The sequence below is a fragment of the Spizellomyces punctatus genome (assembly GCF_000182565.1).
Source record: "Spizellomyces punctatus DAOM BR117 chromosome Unknown supercont1.6, whole genome shotgun sequence".
Classification (NCBI taxonomy): Eukaryota; Fungi; Chytridiomycota; class Chytridiomycetes; order Spizellomycetales; family Spizellomycetaceae; genus Spizellomyces; species Spizellomyces punctatus.
In genome coordinates, this window is record NW_015971542.1 from 644,847 (window position 1) to 663,767 (window position 18,921).

The following is an 18,921-nucleotide window of genomic DNA, read 5'->3' on the forward strand; positions in this document are numbered from 1 at the left end:
CGACGCATTTAAACGTGCCATTTCGAAGGGGGAAATGCATGTAAGGAGGCGAGTGTCAAACATTCAGAGATCTTTGCAAATGGGCTATCAACACTCATATGGGACTCTGTGAGACTGACAGTAACCAACTTGTCAATGAAAGTGTAATATTAAATCCCTGAACGCAATCGGGGATGACCTGGCCGCATTTACTTTCGTAGACAGGAAGCTTGGCACGTTATATCATCTCTTTGACATAAGAACGGTTCTGTGTCCCTCCAGATACTTCATTTTGCTGCTATGCGCCACGATGAGGAAAACCAAAGGGGTGCAAGCAGGAATAGTAATATAATTATGCACGCAGCGATCAAATCAGTGTGCCATGCTGTGCTCTTCTTTGTCAGGTGGAAGTTAACGACCAACTAACTGATTGTAACAAACAATCTATGGTTTGATGAGCCTGGTCTGTATGTCAAAAATGAACGCTGAAATACCAGCTCCCCATGCCCCATCCCCTCCCACAGCTGCAATCTGCCCATTTACACTCAGTGTAATCCAACTAATTGTACCCCTCTTCAGTATACTCCTGCTCCGTAATGGACGTCGCTTTCCAAGACATCTCTTATTCGATTACTCGCAAAGGCCGGCTCCCATGCTCCGAATCAATTGAGATGTCCATCCTGGATAACCTCACCGCGCGCTTCAAATGCGGGCATCTAGTGGGCATTCTCGGTGAAAGCGGAAGTGGCAAGAGTACGTTGATTGATATTCTTGCAGGTGTTTCGAAGATGGGCAAAGTATCCGGACATGTCTTGTACAATGGTATCCTCCGGACAAAAACCAATGAAGTTGCCTTTCATCCTCTGATTGGATATATACCGCAAGACGATGTGTTTATGCCGAACCTGACTGTCCGCGAGACCCTCCTATATTCTGTGCAACTGCGGGTTCCGAATCTGAGCCGCTCCCAGCAACAGGAGCGAGTGAACGAGGTTTTAGATACGCTCAATCTCACTTACGTTGCCGAGACCCGCGTGGGCGATCCTCTCAAACGCGGCATTTCCGGCGGTGAACGCAGAAGGCTTTCAATTGGCGTCGAGCTGGTGGCATATCCTGCCTTACTCCTTTGTGATGAAATCACCAGCGGCTTAGACGCATTCAATGCCCTAAATACAATGCGGACTCTTCGGACTCTGTGCGATACCGGAAAGCACACGGTCGTATGCGCAATTCATCAGCCGCGTTCGTCCATCTTTGCAATGTTTGACGACATTCTACTGTTAGCGAGCGGCCGATGCGTTTATGCTGGATCATCGGAGGATATGATGACGTACTTTGAGACTATGGGGTTGAAATGCCCCATACATAGTAACCCAGCGGATTGGGCGCTAGACGTTGTGGAACTCAGTCGCAATCAGGTTGGAGACGAGATGCAGGTGATTCACATTGGGGGACGTAGCCCTGACGATAAGTTTGTGAAAATGAGGAGTTGTACAAACGATTGTAGTGACTCTGACAGCTCGGTATCGTTCACCACCTTGGTCGGTGCGTTTGAAACGTCAGGCTACCAAACCGGTCTCAAAACGGAACTAAGCAACCTACGTACGGTTTTTGCAAATACCGATGCCCGACGCGCACAGAAAGCTTCCCTTCTCCGCCAAACGCTAGTTCTCACACGCCGACTTGCCACGCAGACCAGACGTGACAAAGTCTTGGTTGCCATCCGATTCTTTACGTCCGTCCTTTTAGGCCTCCTCGGCGGATTCATGTTCTTTCCGCGCAAGCATGGAGCCGAATCCGCCGAAGCGCGCGTATATGCAATCAACTACGTTATCTGTGCTTACTGTTTTTCCTGCGTTCCGACCGTCACAAAGGCAATAGAAGACCGTGTCCTGTTCATCCGCGAACACTCGCGGGGCTGTGTGTCTCTCATGCCGTATCTTCTTTCCTACGCGGCCATTGAATTACCAGTACTGCTCATCAACGCAATGATATTTTCGTCCATCACTTATTGGATGATCGACTTTTACAAGGATGTATGGCACTTTCTCTTTTTTATCGTGGTCGTTACAATGTCGATCTTTGCAGGGTTTTCGGCAGCTCAGATGTGCGCGTCGGCTGTGAACTCTGCGATGCACGCGTTGGTTCTATTGGCCGGGTTATCGGTGTACCAGTTTCTGCTCGCGGGAACCTCACTTCCGAAAAGCGACATTGGGGTACCGTGGCTATTCTACACATCCTATTTCTATTTTGGAGCAAACGCTCTAATTCTGAACGAGTTTGGTGATAGAGACTGGGTGTTACCGAAGCTTGAGGACAACTGGAGGATCCATTCGGCCAAGAAAGGGTGGAGTTTGGTTTGGTTGGGTCTGCATATTGTACTGTACCGGGTGGCCAGTTATCTGCTCCTCAAGTGGCGAGTGTCAAAATCAAAATCTTAACCAACAAGAAAGATACAAGTAGTGTAGCTAGTTAGTTTTTGAATTGTTTGTAGTTATGGTAGTGAACCATGTTATGAACCAAGTGCTGCTATTGTTTTTAGCAAAAGTGTGTCACGTGGCTATCCTGGACTGTTACACACAGTTAAAGATGATTGAACAACAACTAGAAGAAACTCATCATGGCTCACCTCACCTTGTTACTAAAAAGCATTTCGATACAAGACCTCCAACTCAATATTGGCAATTGTTGCACCTAGATTGTATTAATGGGTACTGTAGCAACGATCCAAATAAGACTGTTTATTTGGGTGAACTGGCATCAACACGTTACATCATGTCGTGAACCGCGTGAACCAGGACAGAAATCGCTGAAGCCATAAAGACTGAACATTTGCAATGGGAAAGGATGCAAAATGAGGTCCAAGGACGCAAAAACAACGGTCTTGTTGGTTTGGTATTGTCGTTGAGGGATATCGGGCGCTTGTATATTAACGCGGTGAAGTTCCAGTTATTTGTTCATTAAACGACTTGTTAGCATTCAGAGAATCGCACAAATACATAAGCAATTTTGAGTGCAGGGTACTTACTCACGACCTCCTTTGCCTGTGCCAGTGTTGTTATCGGGAGAGAGCGCCAGTAGGAGATGAATCGAAGTGCTAAAGGGTGATGCGTCCCAGAATATCTTGGCGATTGCAGGAAAGCCTAACTGTACGTACCATTCCAGATTTGATACAGCACAAACAGGTAGAGCACTTCTGTAACCTACGCACGCCCAAATTTCTGCGTTGGAGGTCGGGTACGACAAACAGTGCCTTTGTAGCGGTATTGAGTAAATATGGGTCAAATGGCCTGTTTCACTCCAAAGATCCGGTTCTGATGGAGGTCTGACAAGAACAATCCAACGACAGTGTCTATCCACTTTTCGGTGATTGTTGTTCTGCTTATAGGTATGTCGCACACGGTCCACCGCGGAGGTGACCGATAAACAAGATGCGGAATGAGCTCATCACACAAATGGAATGGCTCTTGGCGCAGTTCGAAGAATTCGTATCATCACTGTGCAGAGTCCTGGTTTAATACTGCTAATTCAGAGCAGTTGTACCTAATATGAACCTGCTAACGGAGTACTGCAGCTCCCATCTGATATCCCAAGGAATGTGACTGATGATCCATGACGAAGGGCTGGAGTAAAGCAGCCACAGGGAACATGGCGTTGGAAACTGAAGGCAGCAGTTGAAAGCAAGCATATTGACCTGCAGCAGCGGCGCTAGCAAACACCCACATGTGACTAAAACAATCGAAGATGATGAGTCGCAGAAGAAGGTGTCGGGTTGGTTTTTGATGATTCTGAGAAGAGAAGCACAGATCCCCTTTTGTTGATTTGCAATATTTCAGGGTCAGCATGATGAAGTGAAGCCTTGGTACAGCGAGCTGGTTGATGTAAATTCCATCCAAGATCGGCGGGCGATACATTTGGGTGCAGTCTGCTTTATCTTTCCGCCTTCTCGAGACCTCCAGCTCCTCACCGGCCATTGAGTGTGAAAGAGTGGCCAAATTAGGCCTTGGAACCCCCCCGTCCGGAGGTAGTCGTTTGCTGATCGACTTTGTCCCTTTCATTACCAACGCGTATCCTTTGGCACCCCTGCCTTTTACCACCACCCCGCTTCCAGTCTGTGGGTTACCTTTAACATTAGAGTTTTGCATCCGCAGCGAACTTTTGGCATTTGCTCCCAGCCGGTCTGAGCGCAGGCTTCGCGCGGCGCCTTTGTCTTTATGCAACTGGTGCAATCGCCTTGACACTCTGCCAAGGAAGGACAGTAGGGGAGTCTGCCTTGCGACCCCCGCAAACCCATTGCTGCCCAATTACGGAGACCATTAACTGGCAGCACTGAGAGAGGATAAAAACTGTCCGCCCCCGTCCTGCGCTTGGTAAAGTCCAGAGTCAGTTCCCACGTGGAGAGTTCCAGTAGCGCCCTGCCGCCCTCCCGTCGTTCATTTCCTCGATTCCGCTGTGAACAACCGTTGATATCCATAATACACACAAGTAAGCAGCCAGTACAGAATATCTTTATTACTCTATAGCTCGGGCGCTCGCGCTGTGGCAATACATGCACTGCTGGTGTGGAGAGGATTTTAACTGCTGAAAATCACAGGCGCCATGGAGTCACCATTATTGTCCCCAACATCATCCCCACCCGACTCACCTCTCGACTCACCCCTCAACTCACCCATGGAAGGCTTGGAATCTACGCACCTAGATAATATGGTTCCACAGCCAGCAGAATCGGCAGACGGCCCAACGCCATTGGGCCGTGCGCCAGATTCTTTTCCTTGCTTTTGGACGCTACTCTCCTACCAGTCGCTGCGCTTTCTATATTTACCCACGTCGCTGAAGGAGCGGGTATCTCAGACGGGAATGTCGGCCGACTCTTTGTTAGGACAAAGCCTATTCGATTTCCTTCATCCCGCTGATGCACACCTAATTCAAAGAGATTTCCGCTGCTTTATGGATTTGCGAACTTTACAGGGGAGCATCATAAGGTTAGGCTCGTAAGCTTTGTGATATATCATCTGATCATAGTATATCAAGCCATATCTTTCTTCAATCAGATGCCGTATAAGACATCCGTTCGCCGATCGCGCCCGGCAGGTTGATTACGCTCTACGATTGCAGCCTTTTTCCCTTCAAGAAGCACTGGAATTTCCCAAACTTGAGCCCACTCTAAACTTCCTCCATAGAGAAGATGACTATATTCTTGCAGACATTGGTGTAAATGCAATTAATGAGGAATGCGTACTCGCTTTCTTCCATGTTGGACGAGGTACAATCTGCTGTCAATTGATTGCCAACTGCTTTTGTGATTGACTGATTGACCATACCACTATAGATCACGGAGGAGCCCGTTGCGCGGAATCCTGGAAAGGTGAAGCCCGGTGGTCAGCGAACGAGATTGCGGAATTGGGGTTGGGCCTGAAAGACATGTTGAAGAAGATTGAGGAATTGGATCGAACTGCTGAAAGTTCCCGAACATTAGATGCGGAATCTGATCCGGCTGCCTCCAAATCACGCTGCATCCAAGTGTTGGACTCGGAAGATCTAAGCCTCCTCTTCGCATATCCAAAAGGCAGGCTTTCGTCAATATTGAAGACGGATATAGAGAAGTTCGTTCGGGAGCCTGACTTGCCGAGTCAAACTATGCATCCAGACGATGCTCGAAGATTTCGCGGCATGCTAAAGAAAAAGCGGACAGCGAAACCGAGCATCAAGAAGGAGAATGTGGATTTTCAGCCAGCAGAAGTTGAGAAACTGCACTGCACAAGTAGCCTATTCTATATGCAGCATCGCATGCGCGTACTGGATCAGGAAACAGCCAAATCTGAACATGACACTTATATAGAAGTTGAAAGCGTCGTTGTTCCTTACGGGAGTGTTCTGTTTATTTGCACGCAAACTTTGGGGCCAATCATAAAATGTGAACCAGGACAAGACACTTTGGAGTTTCTCCTTGATTCGCCAGCGAAGACACAGGAGTGGGCAGACGAACACAAGCATAAGATAGAACTGCTGGATGGCGCCAAGGAAAAAGCGAAGCAGTCGTCACAGGGCCCTCTTCAATCCGCAGCAAAATCTGGCCACAATTTCCCCGGCTCTCTGTCGGGTCGCCAGAATGCAGCACCCGGGGAAGATGTATTCGTGCCTTTAGAACAGGTGACAAGAAGGTGGATTGAAGATGCAGAGGCTCGTCGGGTGCTGAATCCTGGACCATACGATTACTTGTCTGGCCGCCATGGCCGGGGTCCGCTTGAGGCAATAGGTCGAGGGAAAGGCTGGCCTCCGCATGATTCGTATGGATCAGGGGTAATGCCCCCCGGCTACTATGAGTATTGGTATGGCTTAACCTCTGGCAAATCCGGGCACCGTCCAACGTCTCCTACTCAGCAAGGTTCCGCGACACCCGACGACCCAAATCGCAAGACTGATTCCCAGCCTTCTGGAAGCGATGTCTCATCAACTCTAGCACAAGCGTACGCGCAATGGGAAAAATTGGGATCTTCAGGAACCGGACCAGCACATGCGCACATCCCAAAAGCGTACTACCCTCCTTCTGAGTTCGGACGGATGCGGGCATATGGATGGGATGTACCAGCTGGTCAGGTTCCTGAAGGACATCGTGCTCAGCTATTTTCACATGCCGGCATATTCCCAGAACGGGGAGAACGTAGATATTCGGATGATCTTGGGGGACGACCGTATGCCGCCCCAAAGAAGGAAATTAAGGCTAGGGTTTGCGAGAGCTGTCTTACTACCGAAAGCCCCGAGTGGCGCCGAGGTCCAAGTGGGCAAAAGACGTACGTATATTGTTTAGGCATCCCATTTGACATTCTTCGTCTTACCTTTCATCTGGGCTTTCAGTCTGTGCAACGCCTGCGGCCTTCGCTACTCACGTAGCATCGCCAAACAGCGAACTGGTTCAGTCGGACGGGGCGGCGGCGGCGGTCGTGCACCTCTTGCTAGCCCGGCAGTGGGCGGTGCCCAACCAGATTATCGTGAGGGTTTTGAGCGTGCTGCAACGACCACACCAGGATGTCCAGCCCCTGGAACCCCCATATCAGCTGTTCGACCGCTGTCTGAGGAATGGACCTCGGTTGGAGGATACACAAAGCCATAGTATCTGCGTAGAGTTGAGGTGAACGCGACAGAAGCACACGCAATTTCTTTCGTCATAAATTTGTGGCATCTTTATATTTGAAGGGAGTTTTATGACTCTCTCTTTTCTTTTTTAATTCCATGTATAGTCCTTTTTTTGTGTTTATGGATGGGGCAGGACATTCAGGTATCACACACTGGTTGTGGACTCTGTTGGAGGGTTTCCTGTACAAAATAGCATTTTTCCTTCTTTTTCCTTTATATCTGGCATCTGCGCAAAAGTGGTCAGCTTATAATTGTTGTTGGCCGTATGGAATTCGGTGGGAGACGAAGCACCAGCACTTGACCAGATCGCGTGTCCCACGGAAAGCGTCGCGCATCACGTCAGCAATCCTTGGTAACAAGAGCACGTGAAGGGTGGTTATTTGATGCATCCAGATTATAATGCATTCCAAGCATCATCTCATAGCGTAAGCAGTGACGTCCCCTCCCTCCGATAATCAATGGAAAAGTGGGGCCGAATCTGTCGAACGAGGCTGTGAATATTTCCGTCATGATTTTGAGGGTCGACTTTGTCAAGAGTGGCTAGTTGGGTTATCGTTCGTGTATATCGACAAGACTTATATAAAGGCGAACAGGTCCTGGTTTTATTTCCCTTGGGCTTTTAAGAATAGATTTGAATTTCCGCGTCTGGTTTTCTTTTTTTATTTTTTCTTGTGTCTGTCGCCTTGTTTATTGTTGCGCGCTTGGGAATAGCAGTCATGCCACCAACCACAATGACGGCAGCATCGGCCTTTCTGAACCGTACGACATCCCGTCCGGGTTTTCAGCCCATTACTCGTGCCTGGAAGCGTTACCTGCAGCTACTCGAGGAGAAACCCCTCATCACAAAATCCCTCTCGGCAGGTGCCATCGGCGTTGCAGGAGACATTATTGCACAACGCATCGATTCACCGTCCGAACACAAAAAATGGGATCCTAAAAGAACACTCCGGTTAGGTGTTTATGGAATGCTTATCGGTGCGCCATTGACGCATGGATGGTACAAAATTTTGGATCGGAGGATCGGAGGGGGCATGGATATGGCCACAAGTTTGAAAAAGGTGGCCATGGATCAGCTGTTGGCCGCGGCACCGTTCACCGCCTTGTTTTTTGTGTGCAACTCGTACATGGAGGGATGCACCAGACCACAGATACAGGAGAGACTGCAATCCAACTTGTGGCCAACACTCAAAGCCAACTGGGCAGTGTGGCCTGCTGCTCTTGCGATTAACTTTAGATTTGTGCCATTAAAATGTAGAGTTTTGGTCGTCAACATTTTGGGATTGGGTAAGTGGCTGCCAGAATCAATAGGCAAATGTCAAAGTCAATCTAAACTTTCTGTTTTGTAACAGGTTGGGGAACGTATCTTTCAATGGTGCAACACCGTGAACACGCTCATAAGAAAACTCACCTACCCGACCCATATCCACCAGACTCCTTACCTGTTCCGTTTTACCCTCCTGGAAATGTGAAGGAGCAATAGACGACAAGGGAATCATCTGTACATAGATTGTTTTTACTGAACATTTCGGGACATTTCTCCCTTACATGAAACTTCAATATACCAATATATCGTATTGGAGTTTTTCATTTCTGAATCTTCCTGTTATGTCGCGACATAGTGGAGGTCAACGTATCGTCTCTTCGAAATAAGGGTCCTTATCGAATTAGGCAGCACATCCAATTTGAAGAATCGCCCCTTTGCATTTGATACCTCGGTCAGAAACTCGTTGATCGCGTCCTTGTCAAAAGGGCCGGTGAGTAATCTGTATGCTTTCTTCTTTCCGTTGAAGGCCATTAGTCCCGGCAATGAGTCGCTCATTTGGACCGTGCGCATAAAGTTCTTTCCCTTATCAAGCGCGTTAAACCACAAGTAACGGAATCCTGGGTGGAGTTTGGCAATGTCTTCAAGTAGTGACAGGTTGTTAGTGTGCTCCTTGACGCTTTCCTCGTATTCTGGTTCGACGGCAAAGAAGGCGAGGACACAAAAGCCAGACTTTTCGACGCACTCTGCATCAAATGTTGACTGAGATGTTACCTCGATCGGCTTCGGTACTGCCATCCATGTATTGTCAATTCACAAACGAAATAGTAGTGTCCTGTATGATAACAATCGTTTTACCTTCTGCTTCGCTTTTTGAAGACTTTTCCCCTGCTTTCTTTTCAGATGGTGCGCCCTTCTTTGCTAGCGCATACTTGTCCAAGAACTTCACCAAACCAGCATGCTTCAAAGGCCCTTGAAAAACAAAGTTGTGAGCACTCAAACAGTAGGAGTATAGCGCATTTACGTTGATTCACCTTCATAGAGGATAGGCTGACCGGAATCTTTGGGGATCAAAATGACAGAGGGAATGTTCGTCACGTTCAATTTTTCGATGATGTCTTTTGCTGAAGATTTGACCTCTCCCAAGATGAGGCGGTTCTTATATTCGGTAGACAGAGCTTTGTATAGTGGTGGCGTTGATGGTTTTTGGGACACAAGAATCACTTTATCCAGTTCTCCGGCCTATTTGCGGATCCCATTTGAGTCACCAACTACCCACACTGCGATGTTGGATGGAATAACGAACCTGCTGCGCTAGGAATGCGTCATATTCAATTCCTCGTTTTCCACTACCTCCAATCTGAAGGACGTTGTTTGGGATCTTTGCAATAGCAGCATCAACGAGCGCCTTGGCGGTTCGCGGACCTTGGTAATCTACATAGCCGAAAACAATATGATGAGGAGACTCGCAGCGAGGCACCTAAATTTCTTTCTTACCTTGTGGTAACCCTTTTACACCACCAGGGAATATCTTAATAGTGGGAAAGCCTTGGTCGAGCACATCAGTCATACGTCCGACCGCCGGCATAGAATAAGGTCAATGTTCGAACCTTGAACACCATATTGGCTACACAGAGGCTGATTCTGCTTATCGTCACAGTCGACTGCAACCACTTTGGCGAGTCCTTTGAGCTTCTCTGCTGCCTTTTTATACTCGGGCACCTTGCACACTGTGTGAGGTTTCCTCTTGAAGTGTTCTCGGAGGCGTCCCATAACTTGTACTTACCAATCTTTGGCAGTGTCCACACCACGGAGCAAAAAACTCTGCTATCACCACATGCTGGAACAATTGAATTACCTTAGACCATGTGCATCGAGTGGGGACGAATCTGCTGATCTACGAATTCCAACCTCCGTGTCGAGCACCTCCTTTTTGAAGTTTTTCAGATTCAACTGAATAACAGCGTCCTTTGACGAGTACAAGGCATTGGCGGCTGGAAGCACCACCCCCAGCAGCCAAACCAGCGCTCCAGTCACCTTCATCTTGTGCAAATCCTCAAAGGTGGGAAGGTCCCAGAGCCTCCAACAGCACTGCCTTTCATCGGTGCCATCGTATTGCGGCACAGTCATGCGTTGTAATCTAACCTGTTTGAGGATGTGGAGCGCGCGGCGATAGGGCGTCGCCGTTGACCACCCCTTTTGTTTTTCCCTTGGCGAGATATGTTCTTTTTCCTAAAACTCACATTTACACTGGGTTTTGCCATCATGAACAGTAACTAAGGACGACAACGACGAGCGACTTTCCGTTTCTTCTTTCTACAGAACGCTTCGCTTCTCTGCTCCGTCGGATAACTGTTAAGGCTGGCGTGCCTTGGTCATTGTGAAAGGCCGGCATGTCAGATAATCATCCTCCTTCGGACGGCCCTTCCGGCCAAGGCTGGGGTCCGGGTACAGAAACGAGTCAGCACATTATTGTGATACTGGGGATTACCGTTCCCGCGGTATTTTTCACACTTCTTCTATGCTTTTTCTTCACGAGATATGCCGTCCGCAAAAGACGGGCGCATGCAATGAGCTTCATACAGTCTATGAGCGATCGTATGGATGAACGTCTGGGCGGGACGATGGTACAAGCGGATCGATCTGCGCTGAGGCCTGGAGGATTTACAGTCGCTGGTACGATTGGATATAATGGACGAAGGCGGCAGAATTCAGTGACGGGCCCGCCCATGCTGGAGAATGATTGGGATCTAGAGTCTCAAGAAGCTGGAGTCCATGCGCAGAGCGATGAGACAGAGGAGGAAGGGGAAGAGAGCGACGTCGAGCACGAGAATTTACCGAAATACGAACCTGACCGCCGGTCCAGTCATCCATTGGCGCCTCTTGACGTCCCTGCAGCACCGTCTCCAGCGCGGCGAGTCAGCAGCCCACCGCCGGCATATCATCCATAGGGCGGCTGCTCTGAGAGCGATATATATATAATATTCTTTTGTACAAATAATGTTTTTGCTGTTATCCTGCGGCTTAGATAGTGCCCGAATTTTTGATACAGGTGGTTTGATATTTGATATTTGACGATGCTGCAGTATTGGGGATGGATATGTTGCAAATACGATTTTTTTTTCTCTTTTCACTGTCAGTTCTAGTTTGTATGTAGATTGTAGATGCCATGAAAGCTTGCTCTACGGTCACATGATCCATGGACTGGGATGGTGGGCCGCGGTCATAGTCGAGGTGCTCTCTGCCAACGGCGTCCGGACGACCCGGTACGGCCGTTTTCGCTGCTAAAATGACAATGAATCACCTTCCCCAGACGCCATACTCTCGTTCGAACTCGTTCTCCATTCAACCCCCGTCCCCAATAATACCTGTGACCTCCTCAACGTCCCCAACAACGCCATTTTCCGAAATTTCCGAATCCCGGTTCATTCGCGATCTCCGTTCAATAACGACAGATTTTTCTAGCCCAGAGTCAGAAAGGATATCACGATTGCTGAATATATTAGATGCCAGAGCTGCCTGGATAACGGCTTCGGAAGCTTACCATAATCAGCGGGATGCGGCAGTACTGACTGCGGTCAATAGTCCGCTCACAAATGGACCTTGTATTGGCATGAGCATGGGCGGGCGGAGGACGTTGAAAATGCCAGGAAAGAGAATATGTTTATCAGTAAGTTAATCGAGTTTTACTTTCTGTACTGGAAAAGTGGAGTTTCGTACGTGTAACCGTTGCTATTTCGTAGAACCTACCGGATGATATTCTTCTCACGATCAGTCGAAACCTGGATGCCCCTTCCCTTTGCTCCTTTGAAGCATGTTCTCGAAAGATCCACGCCCTCATTAAGCACTACTCCCAATCGCTATGGCGACACCTTACAGCACAATCTTGGGGCATACCAATGTCTCCATCCGACGCACGCCTATGCGGCTACTTTCTACCGGACAATCCTGACTGGAAAACAATATATGAAGAGAGACATAATTTGTATACAGGACAGTACAGATTTCGTATGGTTGCCGATTTGACAGAATTAGACTCGCGCCCTAGGCGGCAGAAGCTTGTGGAAGAGAAGAAAGATATCTATGCTCGGAAGAATAGGAGATATATATTGCATTGCGGTCAACCGACCACAGCTGGAAGGTGAGCATGGTTAAACTGTCATTATCCAAATAATGCAAGCTAACCGTAATTATGCGTTCAATCTCCGACTTTGCGGCCCCTACTCCAGTGGTTATGCGGTCAATCTCCGACTTTGCGGCCCCTACATGTGTTGGATCTCGGGTCATAATCTGGCTGTCTGCAAAGTCGACGGGCATACCCCAACCTTTCTCGAGGGACATAACCTTCCGCTTGTCACGTTAACAACCAACCAGCGCAATCTTGTTGTCACCGGAGCAGAAGATAACACTATGCGCGTTTGGGATCTAGCAACCTTTGATTGCATCCATGTCATTGGCGGTGTGGATGTACTTGACTGCGCAATACATGAAAACATTCTCGTTAGCTACAATAATGATAATATTATTGACGTGTGGGATGTAAAGGCCAAGATTCGACTGACGAGGATCGATGTGAGGAAGTTTGAACATGTAGATCCGACTGTCCTTACCCGGGAGGTGAAGATTGCCGTGTGGGGAGACACTGTTGTGTGCGGATTTGAGGTATAAAATGGCGGGTCAGGAGATGTGGTAGTGGAGGAAGGCTCTAACACTAAGATTTCAGAACACCGTATTCTTAGTTATATCGCGAATCGACGGTACCCTGCGACACACATTGTCCGAACCCACACAACATCATCGGGAAGAATATGATTCCACACACTATCCGACCGTATTGGCAATGTATGACAATATCCTAGTTTCGCGAGGCGTGCGGTGTCATGAGGTAGGCATAGTGCTAGCCAGTCCAGTATTTGCATGCCACTAAACTAGCAGCTGTTTGTTTCCTAGATATGTGTGTGGGACCTTCATGCAGGGGTACTGCTATACCGTCTATCGGAGTCTCTGAGCTTCCAATCTACGGTTGGCTATCCAATACGGCCTAACGAAGTGATTACAGATTTCACACTTGATGCCCGGGGATCTTTTTTGATGTGTACAGTAGAGAATGAAGGAGGGGATGTGTATTTACTCGCATGGGATTTCAGGAAAGCGCCGGGGACTCAGGAAGACACTGCAAACATGCCTGAAACAGTGACACGACGCATGAGGCGGAAGGAAAAGGAGAGAAGATTTGAAAAGAGAAGCTTGGAAAGCGTGGCTGGTGATATTCAGTTCGAGGTAAGACAACTGCACAAGGGTCGCGCAGTACGTTAGTTTGACCTCTAGCATCATTGTAGTACACGAATTTCTGGTTGTGCTATGAAATATGATGCTGTTTGCATCTGTATATTCCTGTTAGACAGGGCTAAATAACTTGACAGTATATACAGCGACATGCCTTTTCCAACCGTTCTACATCCCCATTGTTATTCAATCCCCTGCCTACCACAATGGATGGGGCCGCTTGGCTAGGCAATCCAGTCGAACCCACCCTCAAGTACCTAATGTATCATAGCCATGTACAGGAAGGTCGTCATCGTTCTCTTCTACGCTTTGTTGGTAACGTTCCTCAACACACTATCCCTGAGGATGGATATCACGTCCTTGGGTGATGGGGCACCAAAAATGGCGGTACCAGCAACAATAACGTTCGCACCAGCGGAAGTGGCCTTGTCGATGGTATCAGGGCCCAGTCCACCATCGACTTCTATGTCCAGTTCTGGATATTTGCTACGGAGAATCCTGACCTTCTCCACGCAGTCTTCCATAAACTTTTGACCTCCAAAGCCAGGCTCTGACCATCCATTACATTAGGGCCCCGCACAAGTTGCTGCTAGATGATAATTTGTAGCGACGAAACGTACCGACAGTCATAATTAACACTTGGTCCAGCTTTTCTACTAGAGGGAATACTACATCCACTTTCGTTTTTGGCTTCACAGCTAGACCGGCCTTCATTCCCGCTGCGTGGATCTTATCGATCAAACCAGAAGCGTCATCTACGGGCAGACCATGGTAAAGAATCAGACTGTTTAATCTACAACAGTTCTGACCCATACTGACCGGTTGCCTCAATGTGGAAACAATAGAGTGAGGCGCCAGCTTTCGCAAAGTCATGGACCCACTTGGAAAGGCAGAGTGAGCAGAGCCAAACTGAATTCATAGTCTCTTACGGAGATACAACCTTTTCTGGGTTTGATACCATCAGATGACAGTCTGTCGTCAGAAAGTTTACGGTCATTTAGCAACGTTTTGTCTGCAGTTCCACATGGAGTAGCTGTCTTTTGCCGACATTACCTAGGAAAGCATCCGTGTGCTTCCGAAGACTCTTGATAATTGGGGGTCCCATAGTCAAGTTTGGTACAAAATGACTATATTTTGCAAGCTGTTAGTAGAGCAGACGCATACCAGATAAGGCAACCAGGCTGCTCTTAATGCCACTCCCTCACCCGTCCATGACGTCCATATGCAAATAGTCCGCACCATAGTCAATCATGCGCTTCGCTTCGGCGGCTAATTGCGCAAAGTCGCTGGACAGCATTGAGGGGGCGATTTTCGGTTGCGGTGCCATGGTTCAAACGACAATGAAATCAATAAACAGGTTTGCCAGTGGAAATGAGAAATGCCCAAATTGCATGATGAGAGAATTGCCTGCTGTGAGATGAGGTTGGAAGCCATGGTAACAAGAATGGCACAGCACGACAAAACGCGGTCAGCAATCTTCCCCACGCCTGCTGGTAGCTGTTTCCCACTTGCAATTTGCCTTTTGTACAAAATGGCGAGCAACGGCGTTGGGGAAGTTTCGCAGAAAATGAAGGACCTTGCTGTAAAGGCTGCGAATCCAAAGAAACAAAAAGGGGGCGATGCTGCCTCGCTTGAGGTGAGTACGCCGCCATGGACACTGCCTGTCGGCAGCGACGAGCGCTGAACGTTAGGCTGATCACCGTACCTTCCAACCCGCAAGATCACCCCACCACCGGAGTACATCCAGTGGCGTATCGACATGTTTGAAAGGTTGAAGAAGGAATACGATGAAAAAGTCTCAAGTAATTGGAGAAATGCATGGTTGTCGTCCAACAAATAGCTGAATACTTATATCCATTTCTGTACGCCCAGAAATGCCGCGTGAAAACATCAAAATCACCTTGCCCGACGGGAAAGAGATCTCAGGAACGTCGTGGGAAACGTCGCCATTGGATATTGCCAAGTCAATCAGCAAATCTTTATCAGAAAAGGTTGTGATTGCAAAGGTTGACGGGCAATTGTGGGATTTACCCAGACCGTTGGAGCAATCATGTCAATTGCAACTTCTGACCTTTGACGATGATGAAGGTAGGGTATGAGTTTTGGTTTTGCTTTCAGTAACGCCTGATGTTTACACGTGCTGCGGTGAACAGGACAGAAAGTCTACTGGCACTCATCTGCTCACGTGCTGGGGGAAGCTTGCGAACTTCACTACGGATGCCATCTCTGCCTGGGTCCTCCTATTGAGCAAGGCTTCTACTATGAGATGGGCATGGACGGGTATGTTTGGCTCGGTTGGAGTTTTATACTTGCCTCTATTGACGAACATTCAACGGGTTTCCAGAGCTGTGAATGCTGCTGATTACCCCGCGTTGGAAACCTTAGCCAAAAAGGCAATTAATGAAAAGCAGCCTTTCGAGCGGCTGGTGGTAGAGAAGGAAACTTTACTCGAAATGTTTAAGCACAACAAGTACAAGCAGCACTTTATCAAAGACAAAGTCCCAGATGGCACTTCGACCACCGTCTATAGATGCGGCCCATTGATCGATCTTTGCGTCGGACCGCATATCCCGCACACGGGGCGTATCAAGGCTTTTGCCGTCACTAAGGTAGAGAATAAACGCGTAATTTACCATCCTCGACAGCAGTGAACTCACCTCCCAAGTATTCAGAACTCGGCGTCTTATTTCCTGGCCGATGCGAAGAATGATTCTCTCCAGCGTGTTTACGGTATCTCATTCCCGGACAACAAGCAAATGAAAGAGTACAAGGAATTCATGGAAGAAGCGGCGAAGCGGGATCACCGTAAGATTGGCCAGGTAGATGATATACGATATTTGAACATAAAGGGTTTGGCGTCTCACTTACGCACTTTTTTCTCACGGTTTTAGGAGCAAGAACTTTTCTTCTTTGACGACCTTAGCCCAGGAAGTTGCTTCTTTCTCCCAGCTGGTGCCAAAATCTACAACAAACTCATGGAACTTCAAAAGGTGAGGAACTTACAAAGAGATTAGATCAGCTCTGTCGCTAATATTGACCTTTGGAAAGGGCGAATACCGAAGACGTGGATTCCAAGAAGTCATCACCCCGAATATGTACAATACGAAACTATGGGAAACTAGTGGTCACTGGGCGAACTACTCGGTAAAATAGCTCCACTACTTCACATATATTGACTCCGTTCTCATCTCATATGCTTTGTAGGAGGACATGTTCGTTCTTGATGTCGAGAAGGAGAAATGGGCTTTGAAGCCAATGAACTGCCCAGGGCACTGCGTGATGTTCAAGCACCGAGAGCGATCTTACCGTGAGCTACCATTGCGTTTGGCCGACTTTGGTGTGCTGCACAGAAACGAAGCATCGGGAGCTCTGTCGGGATTAACTCGTGTCCGACGATTCCAGCAGGATGATGCTCACATTTTCTGTACAATAAGCCAGGTAGAACTGCTAGGTCAATTCGGAAGTGGATAATGTTTTGGTGCTCATGCTTCCTCTATCAGCTTGGAGACGAAATCGACGGTTGCCTAGAGTTTCTGCAACACATTTATGGTATTTTTAACTTTGAGTTCTACTTGAAGCTTTCCACCCGCCCGGAGAAGTATCTGGGAGATGTTGAAACCTGGGACAAGGCGGAGAAAATCTTGGAGGAGGCTCTCGTTAAGTTTGGTAAAAAGTGGGAGTTAAATCCGGGAGATGGTGCGTTCTACGGTCCCAAGATTGATATCGTCATGACGGACGCGCTTCGTCGAAAGCATCAATGCGCTACGTTGCAGCTCGACTTCCAACTTCCTCAACGTTTTGAACTGCAGTACCGCTCTAAAGACATGACATATGAGCGGCCTGTGATGATCCACCGTGCTATCCTGGGTTCCGTTGAGAGATTCATTGCCATTTTGACCGAGAATTTCGCTGGCAAGTGGCCGTTCTGGCTGTCACCAAAGCAGGTGATGGTCATTCCTGTCGCTCCAAAGTATAATGATTACGCGGCCGAAGTAGCACAGCTGCTGCATGTGAAGGGATTAAATGCGGAGGCAGATCTAAGTGAATTCACTCTTAAGAAGAAGATTGTTCGGGCGGATCTAATGGCCCGGTATAACTTCATCTTTGTTGTCGGTGAGGAAGAACAGGCTGCGCGGACTGTAAACTGCCGTAATCGGGACGATCGTGAGCTCGGAGGGAAAGGGCAGGTGGTGCCTTTGGATGAAGTGATTCCTAAGCTCCTAGCACTAGAGGAAAGCAAGTCGCTAAACCAGATCATCTAGACCAATGCAGCGATGGAATTCGATACATTGTGATGATATTTGAAGATAGTTTTGATTGTTTACATAGAAAAGAAAGAGTACGCGTACTACTGGTCCGCCGTTGTTCAATCGCCTTCGATCTCCGTTTACTTTTCGCGGGCGTTGTGCCATTATTTACATGACCGACCGATATTTACAAAGTAAGAGGACTTGTGACGCCGTCGGTATTAGCTACCAGCCCCATCATCATCTGTTACAAGCGATTTCTGTCGAGCCAGGAAATCTCTTGTATCTCTGATTTCCCTTAGTATTTCCGCTTTTTTTCGCCAGACACATGGAAGATGCTGTCAGCTGATGTCTACTAAAGATTCGATCGATCGCTATCCTACCAGCTTCGTCCACCGCTTCCTGAAGTTCTATCGTTGCCGCTTTACTCTCTTCGTTTAAATCCCGCAATCGCGCGTTCTAAAAGGGACGCCAATGAAAGTCAGTTTACAAGGACACTGTGACGCGATCTACAAACGCTAACCTGGTCGTCTTGGGTCATATTAATCGCGGGTAGATTATCGATGAGGTAGTCCATAGCCTTAACTGAGAGAATCATATCTTTTGCAGTTTCCTGGATAAAGGCTAATTGACGCTAAGAGTCAGAAAAGGTTAACAGCGCCAGCTCATAACGTTTCAACCTGTCTTATTTTGTTGGCTGCTGCGGAGTTGTTCCTCTGCGTGCGATACTCGGTTAAGACACCGCAATCAATATCAAAAACAACAAGATTGCATTGCATGTACCTGAAAGGAAGGTTACTGGAGTGTTGAGATCTACAGCAACTGGCGGTGTCTCGAATTGCAACCTCCCCAGCGCCTTAGCAAAGTCTTGAACTGTCTACAATATACAAGTTTCGCCGTCAGTAAGAACGCACAAGCTCTCTCTGAACTGTCACAGACATAGTACCTTGTCTAGGAGCTCCTGTAGTTGTGATACCCGATCCATCTTGGCGGTGTTTGGCAACTCTAGCAAAC

General features: G+C 48.0%; 9 protein-coding genes across 9 annotated transcripts; 6 read left to right on the forward strand and 3 right to left on the reverse strand.

Annotated features, from left to right (window-relative positions):
* Positions 1-650: 650 nt before the first annotated feature.
* Positions 651-2,420, forward strand: SPPG_03946 (uncharacterized protein; the record flags this gene model as incomplete). Its single annotated transcript, XM_016752193.1, has 1 exon — positions 651-2,420. The coding sequence occupies one exon, from the start codon at positions 651-653 to the stop codon at positions 2,418-2,420; it is 1,770 nt and encodes a 589-aa protein (XP_016608881.1).
* Positions 2,421-4,044: 1,624 nt separating this feature from the next.
* Positions 4,045-7,308, forward strand: SPPG_03947 (uncharacterized protein). The gene is made up of 5 exons (XM_016752194.1): positions 4,045-4,464; positions 4,574-4,961; positions 5,031-5,242; positions 5,309-6,770; positions 6,835-7,308. The coding sequence occupies exons 2-5, from the start codon at positions 4,579-4,581 to the stop codon at positions 7,088-7,090; spliced, it is 2,313 nt and encodes a 770-aa protein (XP_016608882.1). The 5' UTR covers positions 4,045-4,464; positions 4,574-4,578; the 3' UTR covers positions 7,091-7,308.
* A 266-nt stretch (positions 7,309-7,574) lies between these two features.
* SPPG_03948 (uncharacterized protein) lies at positions 7,575-8,705 on the forward strand. Its single transcript, XM_016752195.1, has 2 exons — positions 7,575-8,397; positions 8,463-8,705. Exons 1-2 carry the CDS (start codon positions 7,830-7,832, stop codon positions 8,591-8,593), a joined length of 699 nt encoding a protein of 232 aa, XP_016608883.1. The 5' UTR covers positions 7,575-7,829; the 3' UTR covers positions 8,594-8,705.
* SPPG_03949 (protein disulfide-isomerase domain) lies at positions 8,607-10,504 on the reverse strand (the record flags this gene model as incomplete). Its single annotated transcript, XM_016752196.1, has 8 exons — positions 8,607-9,165; positions 9,233-9,346; positions 9,409-9,616; positions 9,681-9,808; positions 9,872-9,922; positions 9,985-10,096; positions 10,161-10,214; positions 10,286-10,504. The coding sequence occupies 8 exons, from the start codon at positions 10,502-10,504 to the stop codon at positions 8,717-8,719; spliced, it is 1,335 nt and encodes a 444-aa protein (XP_016608884.1). The 3' UTR covers positions 8,607-8,716.
* A 68-nt stretch (positions 10,505-10,572) lies between these two features.
* SPPG_03950 (uncharacterized protein) lies at positions 10,573-11,589 on the forward strand. Its single transcript, XM_016752197.1, has one exon. It carries the CDS (start codon positions 10,768-10,770, stop codon positions 11,323-11,325), a length of 558 nt encoding a protein of 185 aa, XP_016608885.1. The 5' UTR covers positions 10,573-10,767; the 3' UTR covers positions 11,326-11,589.
* Positions 11,590-11,617: 28 nt separating this feature from the next.
* Positions 11,618-13,824, forward strand: SPPG_03951 (uncharacterized protein). The gene is made up of 6 exons (XM_016752198.1): positions 11,618-12,044; positions 12,118-12,515; positions 12,604-13,036; positions 13,098-13,259; positions 13,325-13,654; positions 13,714-13,824. The coding sequence occupies exons 1-6, from the start codon at positions 11,664-11,666 to the stop codon at positions 13,744-13,746; spliced, it is 1,737 nt and encodes a 578-aa protein (XP_016608886.1). The 5' UTR covers positions 11,618-11,663; the 3' UTR covers positions 13,747-13,824.
* On the reverse strand, positions 13,636-15,047 carry SPPG_03952 (ribulose-phosphate 3-epimerase). The gene is made up of 6 exons (XM_016752199.1): positions 14,866-15,047; positions 14,714-14,787; positions 14,601-14,632; positions 14,480-14,540; positions 14,281-14,415; positions 13,636-14,210 (listed from the first exon to the last, which is right to left on the reverse strand). Exons 1-6 carry the CDS (start codon positions 14,985-14,987, stop codon positions 13,963-13,965), a joined length of 672 nt encoding a protein of 223 aa, XP_016608887.1. The 5' UTR covers positions 14,988-15,047; the 3' UTR covers positions 13,636-13,962.
* Positions 15,048-15,156: 109 nt separating this feature from the next.
* Positions 15,157-18,034, forward strand: SPPG_03953 (threonine-tRNA ligase). The gene is made up of 10 exons (XM_016752200.1): positions 15,157-15,296; positions 15,381-15,462; positions 15,533-15,748; positions 15,814-15,940; positions 16,005-16,269; positions 16,333-16,479; positions 16,552-16,650; positions 16,709-16,804; positions 16,865-17,098; positions 17,161-18,034. Exons 1-10 carry the CDS (start codon positions 15,192-15,194, stop codon positions 17,920-17,922), a joined length of 2,133 nt encoding a protein of 710 aa, XP_016608888.1. The 5' UTR covers positions 15,157-15,191; the 3' UTR covers positions 17,923-18,034.
* On the reverse strand, positions 17,941-18,895 carry SPPG_03954 (uncharacterized protein). The gene is made up of 6 exons (XM_016752201.1): positions 18,854-18,895; positions 18,691-18,784; positions 18,588-18,623; positions 18,431-18,531; positions 18,291-18,366; positions 17,941-18,217 (listed from the first exon to the last, which is right to left on the reverse strand). Exons 1-6 carry the CDS (start codon positions 18,890-18,892, stop codon positions 18,129-18,131), a joined length of 435 nt encoding a protein of 144 aa, XP_016608889.1. The 5' UTR covers positions 18,893-18,895; the 3' UTR covers positions 17,941-18,128.
* Between the last annotated feature and the right edge of the window lie 26 nt (positions 18,896-18,921).